Raw genomic sequence first — 18075 nt, forward strand, 5'->3', positions numbered from 1 at the left:
TTAGATTACTTTTATGGCAATACAATCGGACTACTTTTGGATTACATTTAGATTACTTTTATGGCAATACAATCTGACTACTTTTAGATTACATTTAAATTACCTTTATAGCAATGCAATCTGACTACTTTTGGATTACATTTAGATTACTTTTATGGCAATGTAATCTGACTAGTTTTGGATTACATTTAGATTACTTTTATGGCAATACAATCTGACTACTGTTGGATTACATTTAGATTACCTTTAAGCAATGCAATCTGACTACATTTGGATAATATGTAGATTACTTTTATGGCAATGCAATGTGACTACTTTTGGATTACAATTAGATTACTTTTATGGCAATGCAATGTGACTACTTTTGGATTACAATTAGATTACTTTTATGGCAATACAATCTGACTACTTTTGGATTACATTTAGATTACTTTTATGGCAATACAATCGGACTACTTTTGGATTACATTTAGATTACTTTTATGGCAATACAATCTGACTACTTTTAGATTACATTTAAATTACCTTTATAGCAATGCAATCTGAATACTTTTGGATTACATTTAGATTATGTTTATAGCAATGCAATCTGACTACTTTGGATTACATTTGGATTACTTTTATGGCAATGCAATCTGACTACATTTGGATTACTTTTATGGCAATGCAATCTGACTACATTTGGATTACTTTTATGGCAATGCAATCTGACTACATTTGGATTACATTTAGATAACTTTCATGGCAATGCAATCTGATTACTTTTGGATTAAATTTAGATTAATTTTGTGCTAATATGAAACCATTACTGAAAAGCATAAAATTCCCAGCAATATCAGTTGCAACATCAAATATTTAATCTAAAAATGCAGTGTAGATGCGAGTAATAATGAAAAACAACAGCAATATTACACACACAAAGAACCACTAACATACATTATATAAGCGGCAGGTTTATTATCAAAAATAAATATGTTAAAAAAGAGAAAAAATAGGAGCCATTGAGTAAATAATATGTAATCATGTAATCCATAATAAAGTAACTGTAGTCTGATTACAAGTGTTTTAAACAGTAGTTTACACTAATTACATGTACTTGATAATTTAAATCTGATTACGTAATCCAGAATACACATAATCCAGCTCTGCTTTTGACTAAGTAAATCTGCAGCTACTCGTCAACTAACTAGACTATTAGTACATTTCAGGTACATTTTTAGGCTTATATATAAAGCTTTATGTATAATTTTACAGTGAAAGAAAGAAGCAGACGAGTGATCCAGAGAACAGATGATGAGGTGAACTCTTCCTAACCAGATAAACAAGAATAAAACGCAAATAAAATGTGATTTGTGTGTCTAAACGTGTGTGTTTTTAGGATGCAGTGACATACTCCACTGTGACGCATATTAAAGGCAGAAAATCAGCAGAAAAACAACATCAACAGGTATTTAAAGTATGTGTCGAATCAAAATGTACAATGTTTATTTTGCTAGCGCACATTGCTTTATGTGAACAATTAATCTGCGCAAGTTAATCCCCTGAGATTAACTAGGCTAAATTAGTTTGTTTTGGTAATCTTCACTCTTTAGTCAGAGCATCTGCTTCTGCATTTGGATTGGCTCCTCCTTTGATGATGTCAGTTTGATGCTCCACCCACAATATTATTAGCCACATCCCTCTTACTGTTAGTTTGCTATGAGAGAATGATAAAAACAGAAAGCCCCGCCTCCTACTCAATATTCAGTTGGAAGTACATTAACATTTGTTGATACACACTTTGATTGACATTCTCGCTTTGTACGTGTCATCAGAGGGGGAAAACCCCGCCCACTAGTGCCCATCTCTCCATCTCATTAGCATAAACAGCAGCCCTGAGTGAGAAGCAGCCGTCTGTCCATTAGCCATTAGAGTGTTTGAGCTGCTGAAGATAATGTCAGCATAGACTAAGAGGATTATAGATGTGGAGTTTTAGATGAAGCAGTGACAGCAGCGACATAGACTGACAGAAGACTGAAGCACACACTCACACTGAAGCACACATGCACACCTGACCAGCACTGACAACACACACACTGCTGCTTCACATCTGTCACTATGATGATGTAGCTCCGCCCTCTTCTGAAAAGAGCACAAGCTCATTTGAATTTAAAGCGACAGTCACCAAAACACCACAGTTAGGATCAAAGCCTGAAAGGGTCAGTTTCAGAGAGCTGGAGAACATCATCTGTGTGCTTTTTTCAGCTCAAACTCAAACACACACACACTCTAGAGACACATTTTACATCGTGCATATAGAATAGCTCCCCATTAATGCAATCCTCTTGTAAGAAAATCTCAGCAGTTTCAGTAGTTCAGTGTCATCTCTGCTTGAAATGAATCAATCTAATCCGGTTTATATGAAATAAGCCTGAAGTCCAGCAGGTTTGAATTTACAGACCTGAAAAATGAATACATCCTGGATCAAATCATCAATAATCAAGCCCAGTTAACAGAGTAATGCACATATGAGGAACAGAACCCTGATCATACTGATTTAACAACAATACAGTAAAAATAGCAGTAAAACAGCTGTGTAAAGCTGCTGTGTTCTGCACAGTCATTACTCTTGTTTCCTCATTCAGAAATGCTGCAGTTTCAGTGTTTTTGGTGCTCTGAAAAATGTGCATGCATGCATTTGTAATTTTATTTGTTTTTATTTTTATATATCAGCTGGTTTGAAAGCTCAGATGTTTGAATTTATATTAAACCGTGGTTATTTTATTATTAATATTCATATTCAATAAATTAATATTAGTCCCTTTATTAATCCGGGGTCGTCACAGCAGAATGAACCGCCAACTTATCCAGCAAATGTTTGCGCAGCAGATGCCCTTCCAGCTGCAACCCATCTCTAGGAAACACCCACACACACTCATACACTACGGACAATTTAGCCTTCCCAATTCCCCTATAGCGCATGTCTTTGGACTTTGGGGGAAACCAGAGCACCCAGAGGAAACCCACGCCAACACAGGGAGAACATGCAAACTCTACACAGAAACACCAACTGATCCAGCCGAGGCTCAAACCAGCGATCTTTTTGCTGTGAGGCAACAGCACTACCTACTGCGCCACTGTGTCACCCCTATTATTAATATGAATATAATTATTATGTCTTTTCAATCGCAGTTCATCGTGACATTGCTAATTAGCAGTAATTCGTGTGATCAGTGTGTGATCAGTGTGTGATCTGTGTGTGATCTGTGTGTGATCTGTGTGTGTGTTTGAGTGTTAACAGAAGTGCTTTTTTCCATACAGGGTGATGTGATTTATGCAAGAGTTGCACCAAACTAAAGCGAGGCTGCGGTGAGTGTCTGTGAGCCTGAAATGTACGTTTAAAAATGTGAATGCGTGCTTGCTTGATGATTGTATATATTTCATACAAATCTAGTGTGTCAATGTTTGACAATAAACTTTTAATAGAGATGTAACGTAAAGCCGAAATATAGAGTTTTATTTATCTGTTCGCCTGTTAATTCCCCATGACAACGTCATTTTCAAAAACGTCCATTTTGTGACCCGTTTTCAATCCTAAAAAATTAAGTTGTCATGGAAACAAACAAACAAAAGGCATAAAAAGTCTCCATTCATCGCTTTATTATAGGTTCTGTTAACTAACCAGGTCACAGCGCCATCTACTGGCCTAGCATACATAATACAGCATTTGTGGGCGTTTTAGCGTAACGCAGATCATTTTGGAAATGTTTTTGAATCAGAATCAGAAAGAGCTTTATTGCCAGGAATGTTCACACATACGAGGAATTTGTTTTGGTGACAGAGCTTCTACAGTGCAACAGGATTACAGAGACAGGACAAAAAACAGATCATAAATATAATTCAAAATAGAAGTAAGTAGTGAGTGCAAATATACAGATTGACAAGTGTATGTACATGTTTATTACTATATACAACGTTATATGTGCAGCTGTTATGTGCAAATTGGCATGTAAAGTGTGTTGTTAAATAAGTGTATATGTGTATAAAAGTGTATAGCAAGTAGTGATGTTGGTTCCACAATAATTATCATCAAGTGTTCATGAGATGGATTGCCTGAGGGAAGAAACTGTTCCTGTGTCGGGCTGTTCTGGTGCGCAGTGCTCTGTAGCGTCGACCAGAAGGTAAAAGTTCAGAGGCAGTGTGCTGGGTGTGAGGGGTCCAGAGTGATTTTGGCAGCCCTTCTGCTCGCTCTGGATAAGTACAGTTCTTGGGGAGCAGGAAGGGTTGTACCAGTGATTCGCTCAGCAGTCCGAACTATTCGACGTAGTCTTTGGAGGTTGTATTTAGTAGCTGAGCTAAACCAGACAGTTATTGATGTGCAGATGACTGATTCAATGATGGAGGTGTAGAACTGTTTCAGCAGCTCCTTTGGGAGGTTAAACTTCCTCAGCTGACGAAGAAAGTACAGCCTCTGTTGAGCTTTTTTGACAATGGAGTCAATGTGAGTGTCCCACTTCAGGTCCTGAGAGATGGTGGTGCCCAGGAACCTGAATGACTCGTGAGTACACGTGAAATCTTTTGAAAACGCACAGGGAAATACCCCAGTGTTTTCTGCCTTGTTGTTGTGTCAATGTAGCCTTAGATCGTATTGTAGCAATAATTGTAGCAATTTCTGAGCAAAAAAACTGTTTTTCTTTATTCATCACTTAAGAAAACGCTGAAAATTGTGTACGTTTTTAATAGCGCTGTTTCGTCACTTCTGCTAACTGGTCACAGCACCATCTACTGGCCTAGCATACATAGTACAGCATTTGTGGCCGTTTTTATGTGTAATTTGTAAAAGCGCATTGTTTTGTGCGAACATTTTTTAAATACAATGAAATAATTAAAGGGAAAAGTTTTTGCCTACATTGTTGTCATGTAAATGTAGCCTTAGTTTGTATTACAAAAATTGTAGCAGTTTCTGACTGAAAAGCTAACTTTCTTTATTTCAAGAGTTCCCACTTAGATATGCTTGGCGTTTAAAGCAGGTTTGGCATGCTGTCCCGGGAGAGAACCCTGAGCTTGGAGATAGTTGAGCCCAGGGCTCCCGCCCGGTCGATAAGCATATCAGGAGATCCGAGATCAGGTAGGTCTCGAGAGCTCCCCCTTTAGAAAAGGAGGAAAAGGAGGAGCTGGGGTGGAAGGGGGGATTCTTCCAAACGAAGATAGAGCAGTAGGGGGAAAATGATCCATTTATAGTAAACTAGGATCACTCTGATTGGATTATTACTGATTACAGATGAGCAGCCAGACGAGCTCAATCATATCACATGCTCCTCTCCAAATTAGTTTATGAAACTTCACTCTTCGCCTATGAAAATACTAAAAATGGTGTATGTTTCTGCAAACGCCATTCCGTCACTTTATTATTGGTTCTGCTAACTAGCCAGTTAACAGCGCCATCTACTGGCCTGGCATACAGAGTACAGCATGTGTGTTTGTGAACATGGATCATTTTGAAAATGTTTCTGTGTGAACTAAAAACTTATTTAAATGGAAAGACACAAATCCAAAGAGGGAAAAAACGTTGTGTAATTGTAGCCGTAGTTTGTGTTAATTGTAGAAATTTCTGACTGAAAACCTGATTTTCTTTATGCTTCGCTGATGAAAATACAGAAAATTCTTATGTTTACTCTGTATGAAATAATAGAATTGTGTGATGTCTGTGTTTATTATCTCTGCAGGGTGATTTTACTTACTCGTCCACTGTCCACAGCAAACCGCAAAAACCTGAAGGCTCTGCCGTCTACGCTAGTGTGAAAAAGGAGAAAATGTGACACAAACATTAAAAAAACAAGTGATTTTTAGTCATTATTGTAAGGCTCTAACATGGCTTGCTCATATTGTTTAAATCTAATTGCTTGAATAATTTCATATCCTCTTAGGGCTCAGTGTCCACATGTGTGTGCAGCACATTTGAGCTCTTAAGTGGCTGTTTAAAATACTGTGAATGTTTAATATTTCATTACAGACATGCAGTGTCATCCTGCAACTGTTCTGCAGCATATCAAATGTCCCAAACACTATTTTTAACTGTCCAAAATGAGAAACAAAATTAGTTTTTACTCTCTGATAGTCAAAACATGATCAAAAAAAATGTCTATGTTAAATATGCATTAAAAAACAGTCAGGAAAAAGTGTTTTATGTCCATTTAGACCACGAGTCCACATATAAGGACATCATTTATCTCTAAAAGTGCATCATATCAACAGATGATCCTTATGTTTTATTCTAACTAGGTTCCAATAATCCCAAACAGCAAAGAGAAATAAAAAATGCATGTAAATAAACACCTCGAGCCTTAAGAGGATATAAATGTTATTATATAGTCCCTTTATTAATCAGGGGCCGCCACAGTGGAATGAACCGGCAACTATTCCAGCACATGTTTTACACAGCGGATGCCCTTCCACCTACAACCCAATTCTGGGAAACACCCATACACACTCATTCACACACACACTCATACAATACGGCCAATGTAGTTGATCAATTCCCCTATAGTGCATGTGTTTGGAGTGTGGGGGAAACCGGAGCACCCGGAGGAAACCCACGCCAATGTAATATAAATGTCATAAGAGAACAAAACTTTAAGACCCACAAAAATGTATATTTCTAATTTTAGTTATGTTAATATATAAAAAACAAGATGAAAAACCGAACATTTTTATATCAGGGTGTCACATAGATTCATCCATATCTCACACACTTTTGCGGCTGAATTTAACCGTGTGAGTGTTTATGCAGCTATTAACTGATCATTCCTGCATCAAATATCTCTTTATGAATCAGAAAATGAGCTTTTATGCAAGAAAAAGACCTGGATTTAGTGTTTATGAATGTCTAGAGTAACATTAATGTCGTTAATAATAAACCTGTACTGTAGGGTTGACTAATTGAGCGATCATGATTCATTAAAGTCATCTTAAGCTGTAAACGCCACACATTACAGTGACTCTACAAGAGTTTCAGCTTTGGTTTCTTTATTTAAAGATTTCCTCATACAGAAGCTACAGGAAGGTCGAATGATATTAATATTTACAAGCAGAGTCTTCAGTGGAAAACATTTCATTTACAAACAGAAGAGAACACAACACACTCATATTGAGATCTGATCATTACAGCTGTACAGGACTCTGAGCTACAGCGTACACTCACACATGCTGGACTGATTATTCCCAGTAATCTGCTGGAGACTGAACTGAGAACAATGACAAGACTGACAACAGCTTATATGAACTAAACCTTAAATAATAATGCAGAGGAAGCCAGTTAAACCAGTGTGTGTGTGTGTATGGTTGAGTGTTTGGGTGCGTTTCTGTGTGTGTGCATGCGTATGTTTGTGTGTGTGTGTGTGTGGTTGTAGATGTGTTTGTGTGTGATTGTAGATGTGTATGTGTGTGTGGTTAGAGGTGCTTTTGTGTATATGCGTTTCTGTGGTTGTGTGTGTGTTTCTGTGCGGTTAAGTGTGTGGGTGCATTTGTATTTGTGTGTGGTTGTAGATGTGTTTGTGTGTGATTGTAGATGTGTGTGTGTGTGGTTAGAGGTGCTTTTGTGTATGTGTGTTTCTGTGGTTGTGTGTGTGTGTGTATTTCTGTGTGGTTAAGTGTGTGGGTGCGTTTGTATTTGTGCACATGCGTATGTTTGTGTGTGTGTGTGTGGTTGTAGATGTGTTTGTGTGTGATTGTAGATGTGTGTGTGTGTGTGTGTGTGTGTGTGTGTGTGTGTGGTTAGAGATGCTTTTGTGTATGTGTGTTTCTGTAGTTGTGCGTGTGTGGGTGTTTTTCTATGTGTGTGCATGTGTGTGATTGTGTGTGTGTTTGTGTGTGTGGTTGTAGATGGGTTTTTGTGTGATTGTAGATGTTTCTGTGGTTGTGTGCGTGTGTGGTTGAGTGTGTGGGTGCGTTTGTATGTGTGTGTATGCATATGTTTGTGTGTGATTGTGTGTGTGTGTGTGGTTGTAGATGTGTTTGTGTGCGATTGTAGATGTGTATGTGCTTGTGTGTGTGCACGTGTTTGTTTGTGTGTGTGTGGTTAGAGGTGCTTTTGTGTAGATGTTTCTGTGGTTGTGTGTGTGTGTGTGTATTTCTGTGTGGTTGAGTGTGTGCATGCATATGTTTGTGTGTGATTGTGCGTGTGTGTGTGTGTGGTTGTAGATGTGTTTGTGCTTGTGTGTGTGCACGTGTTTGTTTGTTTGTGTGTGTGTGTGTATTTCTGTGTGGCTGAGTGTGTGGGTGCATTTGTATGTTTGTGTGATTGTGTGTGTGATTGTGTGTGTGTGGTTGTAGATGTGTTTGTGTGTGATTGTAGATGTGTTTGTGCTTGTGTGTGTGCACGTGTTTGTTTGTTTCTGTGTGTGTGTGGTTAGAGGTGCTTTTGTGTAAGTGTGTTTCTGTGGTTGTGTGTGTGTGTGTGTGTTTCTGTGTGGTTGAGTGTGTGGGTGTGCTTGTATGTGTGGGCATGCATATTTGTGTGTGGTTGTAGATGTGTATGTGCTTGTGTGTGTGTGTGCACGTGCTTGTTCCTCTGTCTTTGATTGTGTGTGTATGTGTGTGTTTGTTTGTGTGTGTGATTGTGTGTGTAGATGTGTGCTTGTGTGTGTGCGCGCATGTGTCTGAGTGGTTGTAATTATGTGGTTGTCTGTGTGTGTGTGGCTGCATATGTGTCATTGTGTAAGTGTTTCTGTGTGTGTGTGATTGTGTCTGTGTGCATGTTTCTGTGTGTGAGTGTGTGTTTGTGTGAATAGTTGTGTGTGTGATTGTGTGTTTGTGTATACAGTTGACTGATTTATACATACAGTAAGCAGTAACATTAGATCAGACACACACACACACACACACACTGTGGTCTGTAAACTCCAGAGCTTCTGTCCCTGAGTTTGCGTTTGTAATAAATAAGGAGAGCAGTATTGTCCATCACACACATCTGTGCTGTTGTTCTGCGCATCACTTCACGCTCCTTCAGCAGAGTTTACACCACAGCGCTGACTGATTATAACTCCACTCTTCAGGCTTTAGAGATGCTTATTTACACACGTTCAGCCTGGAAATGCAGATGTGTACAAACACGACAGCTCTGGGCTCAGATTCACCAAACAATCTGAACAAATCAGGCATTTAGTATTCCCATTCCCCCTAACATACATTATAAACATACTGATTGAATAATTCATTCATTCATCCATCCATTTCATTTATTCATTCCTTGATTCATCCATCCATTCATTCATTCATCCATCCATCCATCCTTTAGTTCACTAATCATCCATTCTTTAATGCACCCATTCATTCATTAATTCACCCATCCATTCTTTCGTTCATCAATTCATCCATCCATTGATTCATCCATCATTTTATTCATTGATTCACCCATTCATCTATCCATTCTTTCATTCATTCATTGATTCATCCATCCATCCATTTTATCTTTTTATTTATCGATTCATTCATTGATTCTTGGTTGGTTCACCCATTCATCCATCCATCCATCCATCCATCCATTTTTTCATTCATTGATTTCTCCATCCATCCATCTATCCATCCTTTTATTTATTGATTCTTGGTTGGTTTATCCATTCATCCTTTCATTCATTGATCCTTTTATTCATTCATCCATCCATCCATCAGTCCTTTCTTTTATTCATTCATCATCCTTTCATTCGATTCATCCATCCATTCATTGATTCATTAATTGATTCGTCCATCCATCCATAATATACATCCATCCATCAACCCATTCATCCATCATTCATCGTTTCATTCAACCATTGATTGATTGATCCCTCCGTTCATCCATCCATCCTTTTATTCATCCATCCATTCGCTCATTCATCCAACCATTCATTCATTAATCCATCCATCCATCCATCCATCCATCCATCCATCCATCCATCCATCATCCATTCATTGCTTCATCCATCCATCCTTTCATTCATCCATTCATTGATTCATTCGCCCATCTGTCGATTCCATTCATTCGTCTTCCATCCTTTATTCATCTATTGATTGATTCAATTATCCCTCCTTTCATCCATCCATCCTTTTATTCATTCATTGATTTATCCATCCATCCATCCTTTTATTCATCGATTCATTCATTAACTGATTCTTGGTTGGTTCATTCATTCATCCTTTCATTCATTCATCCATCCATCATCCTTTGATTGATTTATCCATCCATCCTTTTATTTATTGATTTGTTCATTGATTCTAGGTTGATTCATCTATTGATCCATCAGTTCTTTCTTTTATTCATTCATCATCCTTTCATTCATTGATTCATTCATCCATCCATCCATAATATACATCCATCCTTTCATTTATCCATCATTCATGCATCCATCATTCATCCTTTCATTCAACCATTGATTGATTGGTCCCTCCGTTCATCCATCCATCCTTTTGTTCATCCATCCATTCACTCATTCATTCATCCAACCATTCATTAATTAATCCATCCATTTATTCATCCATCCATCATCCATCCAACCTTTCATTCATCAATTCATTGATTCATTCACCCATCTGTCAATTCCATCCATCCATCCATTCGCTCATTCATTCAACCAACCATTCATTCATTTATTATTCCATCCATCCTTTCATTCATCCATTCGTTGATTCATCCATCCATCCTTTCATTCACTCATCCACTAATTCATCCATCCATCCTTTCTTTCACCCATCCATTAATTCACTCATTATTTAATTGTTCATTCATCCATTCATTTTTTTCTTCATTGTATTATGCACTGTAAAAATATTCATAAATTAGCAGTTTTCTGTATTTTGAGTCATGTTTTTACTTTTTTGATTTTTTTCTTATAATTTTCCTAAATTCAGCCAAAATAACATTTTCAGCAACATTTCTGATGAATCTGAGTGAGCTGTGTGTTTTCTATACGCAAAATTGTTCAAAAGTGCAAAGAAAATAGTTTATTTAGCTCATGTCTGTGGTGTAAACACTCTCCTTCTCTTCAGATTTACCTGAGCTTTACTATTAGCAGCCAAGATACAACATCACTTCACAGGATTTCTCCCAGTGAGTATTTCATTTTATCACTAAATCTTATGCTCTTCCTCGATATAATTTACAGTACATTTTAAAATAGCGATGCATTTACCAAACAACTGCTTCTAAGTGGATTTGGACTGTAAACATTCCCTAAAAGTCAAGTTATTTATGTATTTAATGTGTTTTATTTTTTCCTGGAAATGTTTCGTCATGTTATGTGTTTTATTTTAATTAATTCTGCGCAAATTAAGCTCTTTTTATATATAAAAGTATGCGCAGAAATACCCAGAAAGATCCACAGGTTGTGTCTGGTCCTGATTCATATGTATTGCTGAGGTTTCTGGGTGTTTTTTGCTGCTGAATTCACATTTTTGGGTTTCTCCGCAGATTCTCCATGACAGGAGGACGATACTTCTGCGAAAACACAAAACATGATTATATACAGAATTAACACTTTCTCCTGATGGTGTCGCACTGCAAAAGAGTTTTTGTCTTGTTTCTAGTCCAAGTATCTACAAATTCTTAAATCAAGAAGCATTTCCTAGACAAGCAAAACATATTGGGCCGGCGCAATAAGGGGCAAGACATGTTTGGAGCGATTTGTTGCCATTGACCAACTAAAAGCTGCTCTGAAGTCCAGCAGAGCGCGTTAGTTATGAGCCTATGCAGGTCCAAACACTTACACATTGCTGAATACACACAGGATGATTTGTTTTGCCCTGTTCGAATCTGTCTGAATGCTGTTCCAGTTCCAGTTACTGATTCTGTGATGTCAGTGTAAATGATTAGATATGCTCAAATCTTCAGTGTACTACCTTACTGACTATTGATAAGCAGCCAACTAGCTGTTAGCATTACATCTACCTCTATATGTGCTTGTGGAGCTGATGTTGTTTGATCAGCTTTAGTGTGTGTGTGTGTGTGTGTGTGTGTGTGTGTGTGTGTGTGTGTGTGTGTGTGTGTGTGTGTGTGTGTGTGTGTGTGTGTGTGTGTGTGTGTGTGTGCGCGTGTGTGTGTGTGTGTTTGTGTGTGTGTGTGTGTCTTACTCTGCAGATTTGATATGGCGTGCTCCAAACCCTTCATGGCTTTCAGCTGATTACTCCTGAATCTGGCCAAACCAAACTCCTAAAACAACAACACACACAACATTAAAAAGCCTGCTCACATCAACAGTCAGGTCTCACCATGCCTTTTTTTAGTGCTTCCATAAAGAAAAATTATACAGGCCAATATATGCAAATTACATACGGTTGAAGTCAGAATTATTAGCCCCCCTGTTTATTTTTTCCCCAATTTCTGTTTAACAGAGCAGATTTTCTCAGCACATTTCTAATCATAATAGTGTTAATAACTCATCTCTAATAACTGATGTCTTTTCTCTTTGTCATGATGACAGTAAATAATATTAGACTAGATATCCTTCAAGACACTAGTATTCAGCTTACAGTGACATTTAAAGGCTTCACTAGGGTAATTAGGTTAACTAGGCAAGGCAAGGCAAGTTTATTTCTATAGCACATTTCATACACAGTGGCAATTCAAAGTGCTTTACATAAACAGGAATAAAAGAGACAGCTTTAAATCATATAAAGACCAGATGAAAACAAAATTTGGACAGTTTTTCCATATTCCAAAACACCGTTGTATCATGTTTTCTCATTTTTACCCCCCATCCTCTCCCCCCTTGTGGACTTTTTCAGTATCTATTAATCTATTGGACGTCTCCAACAGATTCGACTTTTCACCCAAAATCGAAAAAATGAAGCTTTACAGCTCTAATTGCGTGCTCCCCAAAGCAGGTTAGGGTAATTAGGGTAAAGTTAGGGTAATTAGGCAAGTCATTGTATAACAGTGGTTTGTTCTGGAGACAATCCAACACTAATATTGCTGAAGGGGGCTAATAATATTGACCTTAAAATGAGTTTAAAACTATTAAAAACTGCTTTTATTCTAGCTGAAATAAAACAAATAAGACTTTCTCCAGAAGAAATAATATTAGAGGAAATACTGTGAGAAATTCCTCAATCTGAGAAACATCATCTGGGGAATATTTGGACAAGAAAAAAAGAGTTTAATAATTCTGACTTCAGCTGTATATGACATATTTGGTATTCACAAACATGAAATATTTGTTGTGTATGCAATATATTTACATTCCTTCTTTACATTCATTTTCCTTCGGCATAGTCCCTTATTTATCAGCGGTCACTACAGCGGAATGAACCACCAACTATTTTAGCATGTTTTACACAGCAGATGCCCTTCCAGCCACAACAATTTATTGCATATTTTTTCAACCATTAGAAATACAAATATGCACATACATGTTCAAATATATAAAAAAATGAGTACATATTAGTGCTGGGAAAAGATTTATCACATCCAAAATAAATGTTTTGGCATTTTGTGTGTGTGTGTGTGTGTGTGTGCGTGTGTGTGTGTGTGCGTGTGTGTGTGTGTGTGTTATATATTTATTATGTATATGTGTCACACACACACACATAGAAATAAAACTATACAAAGTTTTGTAAAAATAGATATTAAAATGTGTATAATTTGTGTCATATACATATATACTTTATATCTAAATATAAATAAGCATTTTCTCAAAGGTATGCATGCATGTGTGTATTTATGTATACATAATAAATATACACAGCACACACACTTAAAGTATGTCAAAACAAACATTTATTTTGGATCCATTAATCCAGATTAATTTTTACCCAGCACCATTATATATAAAACATATATCTACAATTATTAACACATATATTAACACATATATCAAATAGTATTTAATATATTTTAACATATATTTGTAATGCCAATGGTGGAAAAATATATAGGTAAGTGGGTGATTTTTGCAGTATTTGAAACTATATGTTGCATTTAGGACAGATTTTATATACAGTCAGAATTATTAGCCCCCTGTTTATTTTTTTTCCCTAATTTCTGTTTAAGGCAGAGCAGATTTATTTAACACATTTCTAATCATAATAGTGTTAATAACTCATCTCTAATAACTGATTTATTTTCTCTTTGTCATGATGACAGTAAATAATATTAGACTAGATATTCTTCAAGACACTTCTATACAGCTTAAATGACATTTAAAGGCTTCACTAGGGTAATTAGGGTAACTAGGCAGGTTAGGGTAATTAGGCAAGTTATTGTATAATGATGGTTTGTTCTGGAGACTATCGAAAAAAATATATAGCTCAAAAGGGCTAATAATATTGACCTTAAAATGTTTTTAAAAAAATTAAAAACTGCTTTTATTCTAGCTGAAATAAAACAAATAAGACTTTCTCTAGAAGAACAAATATTATCAGACATACTGTGGAAATTTTCTTGCTCTGTTAAACATTATTTGGGAAATATATTAAAAAATAATTTTGACTTCAACTGTACATGAAATCCAAACATGAACTTGTATGTCTTTCCTATAATTTGCATATGCTTCCACATGTCAGGTTTTGGTGTGAGGTTGTTGTGAAATGCTACTGTATGTGTGTGTGTTATGTACCTGTATGGGTCTGGAGAGGCCGAAGACTCCGGATGAGATCCAGGCTTGTCTGGTGATGTGTGTCCACACCGGTCTGTCCTGCTCACCGGTAAACACACACCGCTCCACCACACGCTAAAGAGGAGAAAACACACTCAGGTCAGACCACACAGAACACACACTCACACACAATCAGTAACACAGCCTTAACCTTATATAACACACTCATAAGGAAACCCCTGGAGTGTTTCTGGGAGCTATTACAAGACTTTGGAAATGTAATCAATGTCCATGAGGTTACCATATGTGATCGTTCGCCAGATAAAGGGTTAAAAAACCTAGAATAGTGTCTAACTATTGATGGATGTTCAGTTTAGTCCGCAACATCAGTCAAACAATAGGTGGTATGAATCTGCAATCAAAATGTTTGACATTTACATTGCGAGCAATGAACATTCCCAGATTTAAGAGCGTGAGTGTTCTCATTTTTCTCACCATTAATTTGCTGTGATTTACGTTCCAGGTCATGGTGGTGAGGCTCCGGTTGGAGAGGTCGACCACTGAGTCCTCGATGATATAAACAGAGCGTCTGCCAGGGAAGATCCGCTCGGCCCAGCGAGGGAGACGATTGGTTTTAGTGAAGAGTCTTCGAGACACCAGGAGGTTTTCTGACGTCACCTCACGAAACAACACGTCCTCCGTCAAGACATGAGAGCTGACAGAAACAGGTCAACTGTGCTGTAGTTAGCCATATCTTTCAACATAATCAGAAAATACTTTAACTTTTTATTTTATTAAGAGCGCAAAAACATATGATATATGGTAAATACTACATACAGTTGAGGGTAAAATTATTCACTCATTTCCCAAATCATGTTTCTCAGATTGAGGAATTTCTCACAGTATTTCCTCTAATATTTGTTCTTCTGGAGAAAGTCTTATTTGTTTTATTTCAGCTAGAATAAAAGCAGTTTTTAATAGTTTTAAACTCATTTTAAGCTCAATATTATTAGCCCCCTTCAGCAATATTAGTTTTGGATTGTCTCCAGAATAAACCACTGTTATACAATGACTTGCCTAATTACCCTAACTTTACCCTAATTACCCTAGTGAAGCCTTTAAATGTCACTTTAAGCTGAATACTAGTGTCTTGAAGAATATCTAGTCTAATATTATGTGCTGTCATCATGGTGAAGAGAAAATAAATCAGTTATTAGAAACAAGTTATTAAACCATTATTATTATTTTTTTTTTTAATAGGTAAAATTAATTTGAACAGAAGCAGATACACTCGATAAGCTCATAACAGGTCTGTTTTTAATGTCTTTCATAATGTTTTGTTTACTAAGATAACCCAGGTCAGTACCTGTATGGGTTTGGGTATCTCTGCCAGAACGCCGTCAACACAAGCTCCCATGGGTTCTTAATCTCCGTCTCGCTGAAGAAATATTTCCCCATCACGAGCCCAGCAGAGACCCGCAAACACAGTCCTGAACACACACAAAATCATATCCGAAAGGCTGGTTTTAATAATATGAAGACATTTAGAAATAAAGGGATAGTTTTGAAACAAGTGAAGTGTGAGTAAATAGTGAGGACATTTTAATCTCTGAGTGAACTGTCCCTTTAAGGCCTGTGACTGTGTGAACATTTCAATATTTCAGAGTTTAAATCATCCGGCCACAAGAAATGTTTAGTAACTTTAATAAAGATTAAATAATATACAATGAAGACTATGCAGTGTTGATTATTCAATGTCTGTACCTGAATCGTGAATACCTGAAAACTAGAATTCACTTTAGTCTTTACTATATTTGAATTATCCATGCTTGTAATTTATTTGTTCTATATTATTCGAGATTCACTCCTCTACAAAAACCCCTCAATCAATCCAAATAAAGGTGTTAAATCATCTGGTGAAATTGCATTCACATCGCAATATACATCACAGAAATATAAAATATGGTAATGTCAGATGTTTCCACTATCGTGTAGCCCTCATTCAAGTATTAAAAAAATTTTCATAAAAAAAATCACATTTCCCTGCCAAAACAAACAGCTTAAACCTGGTTGGCTGGTTTTAGCTGGTCGACCAGCCTGGTTTTAGAGGAGTTTTAGCCATTTCCAGCCTGGTGCTAGCTGGAAAATGACCAGCTAAAACCAACTTGACCAGCCTGGTTTAAGCTGGAGATAGCTGTTTTTTTCTGGGCTCCCAGTCTGGCTATGCTGGTCAAGCTGGTTTTAGCTGGTCATCTCCCAGCTAAGACCAGGCTGGAAATGGCCCAAACCCCTCTAAAACCAGCCTGGTCGACCAGCTAAACCCAGCCAACCATCCTAGGCTGGTTTAAGCTGGATTTTTCAGCAGGGAGTTGAACAAATTACCTTAATTTCGATATATATTAACGTTAGGACATTTACTGAAAATGTGTTGAAGGAACATAACGTTAATCTTTACTTAATACTCTAGTTTTGCGTCAGAAAATTATTTACTAATTAAATTAGATTTGATGTGAACTTTAAATAAATCGCAATCTGCTCATTTACTCGAATATACTGCAGTTATTACAGTAAAGCTATAATGAATTAAATATGATAGAGGCGTCTTACATTAAACAATCACTAAGACATGAAGATCATGTTATTTATCATTTTTGGTGTTTATACATTAACTATAAATACATATATTTTCCATAACTCGCGTTTTTACGGAAAAGTGCGGGTTACCATGGTGATAGTCGGAAGCTTCCATCAAGCGGAAGTTGTATTAGCAGATAAAAACACTGGAGAGGGAACCGGATAAAACCGAACCGAAGCAGACACAAACACACCGACAATAATCAATAATCAGAGGCTTTCTTTACAGTTCACATGCTGATCAGTTGATGTGTAATGATGTTCACCTGTCATCTTCTATAATCCGCTTTAGTAGAGAAACCCCAAAAGCGAACGGTCACCTCTTCCAAAGCTCTTATTAGTTTGATTTAACACAACTTTCGGCTCTTTAATGGACATGTGTTTCTTTTAATAAGCTGTATTTATAGTTCGGCATTATTGTCCGTTTATTTCTCGAATAAAGCGGCACGTCAGAACCGCGCGCGTGCACATGAGCGAGACCAAAACAACACAGATAATCGCGAATAAACACGAGTAGAGCTTGTATAATGTATAATATGTGTAATATGTATAATAATATATATAAAAAAGCAGAAATGTAGTTTATTCAGTAAATTCACTCACTCTGATTCTGCACCTCCGAATGAACATCACCAACTTCCGCTGCATTTCCGCTCTACGAGAGCGCGCGCGCGTGTCCGCGTCATAGCGAGCGAACATCATTAATAATAACATTATTATAAACACCATCAATAACTAACATGTATAATAAACAACATTTTAAAAAGGCAACATATGATAAATATTAATTATTATTAATTAGTATTAATAGCACACACTTACAATACGTAATAATTGAAATCTACTGATATTGTTATTATTATTATTGAATAGATGTCATTGTGCATATTGATGTATT

General features: G+C 36.8%; 1 protein-coding gene across 2 annotated transcripts; it reads right to left on the minus strand.

The window, feature by feature from the left end:
• Window positions 1–2280: 2280 nt before the first annotated feature.
• On the minus strand, window positions 2281–17825 carry prelid1b (PRELI domain containing 1b). 2 transcript variants are annotated; one of them, XM_056449943.1, is made up of 7 exons: window positions 17781–17825; window positions 15910–16033; window positions 15039–15258; window positions 14565–14678; window positions 12082–12160; window positions 11321–11449; window positions 2281–2440 (listed from the first exon to the last, which is right to left on the minus strand). In XM_056449943.1, exons 2-6 carry the CDS (start codon window positions 15999–16001, stop codon window positions 11355–11357), a joined length of 600 nt encoding a protein of 199 aa, XP_056305918.1. In that variant the 5' UTR covers window positions 16002–16033; window positions 17781–17825; the 3' UTR covers window positions 2281–2440; window positions 11321–11354. The 2 variants fall into 2 exon arrangements, with proteins under 2 accessions (XP_056305918.1, XP_056305917.1); XM_056449942.1 differs by lacking the exon at window positions 2281–2440 and having other exon boundaries at window positions 10860–11449.
• Window positions 17826–18075: the final 250 nt, after the last annotated feature.

The sequence above is a fragment of the Danio aesculapii genome, chromosome 23 (assembly GCF_903798145.1).
Source record: "Danio aesculapii chromosome 23, fDanAes4.1, whole genome shotgun sequence".
NCBI classification, from domain to species: domain Eukaryota; kingdom Metazoa; phylum Chordata; class Actinopteri; order Cypriniformes; family Danionidae; genus Danio; species Danio aesculapii.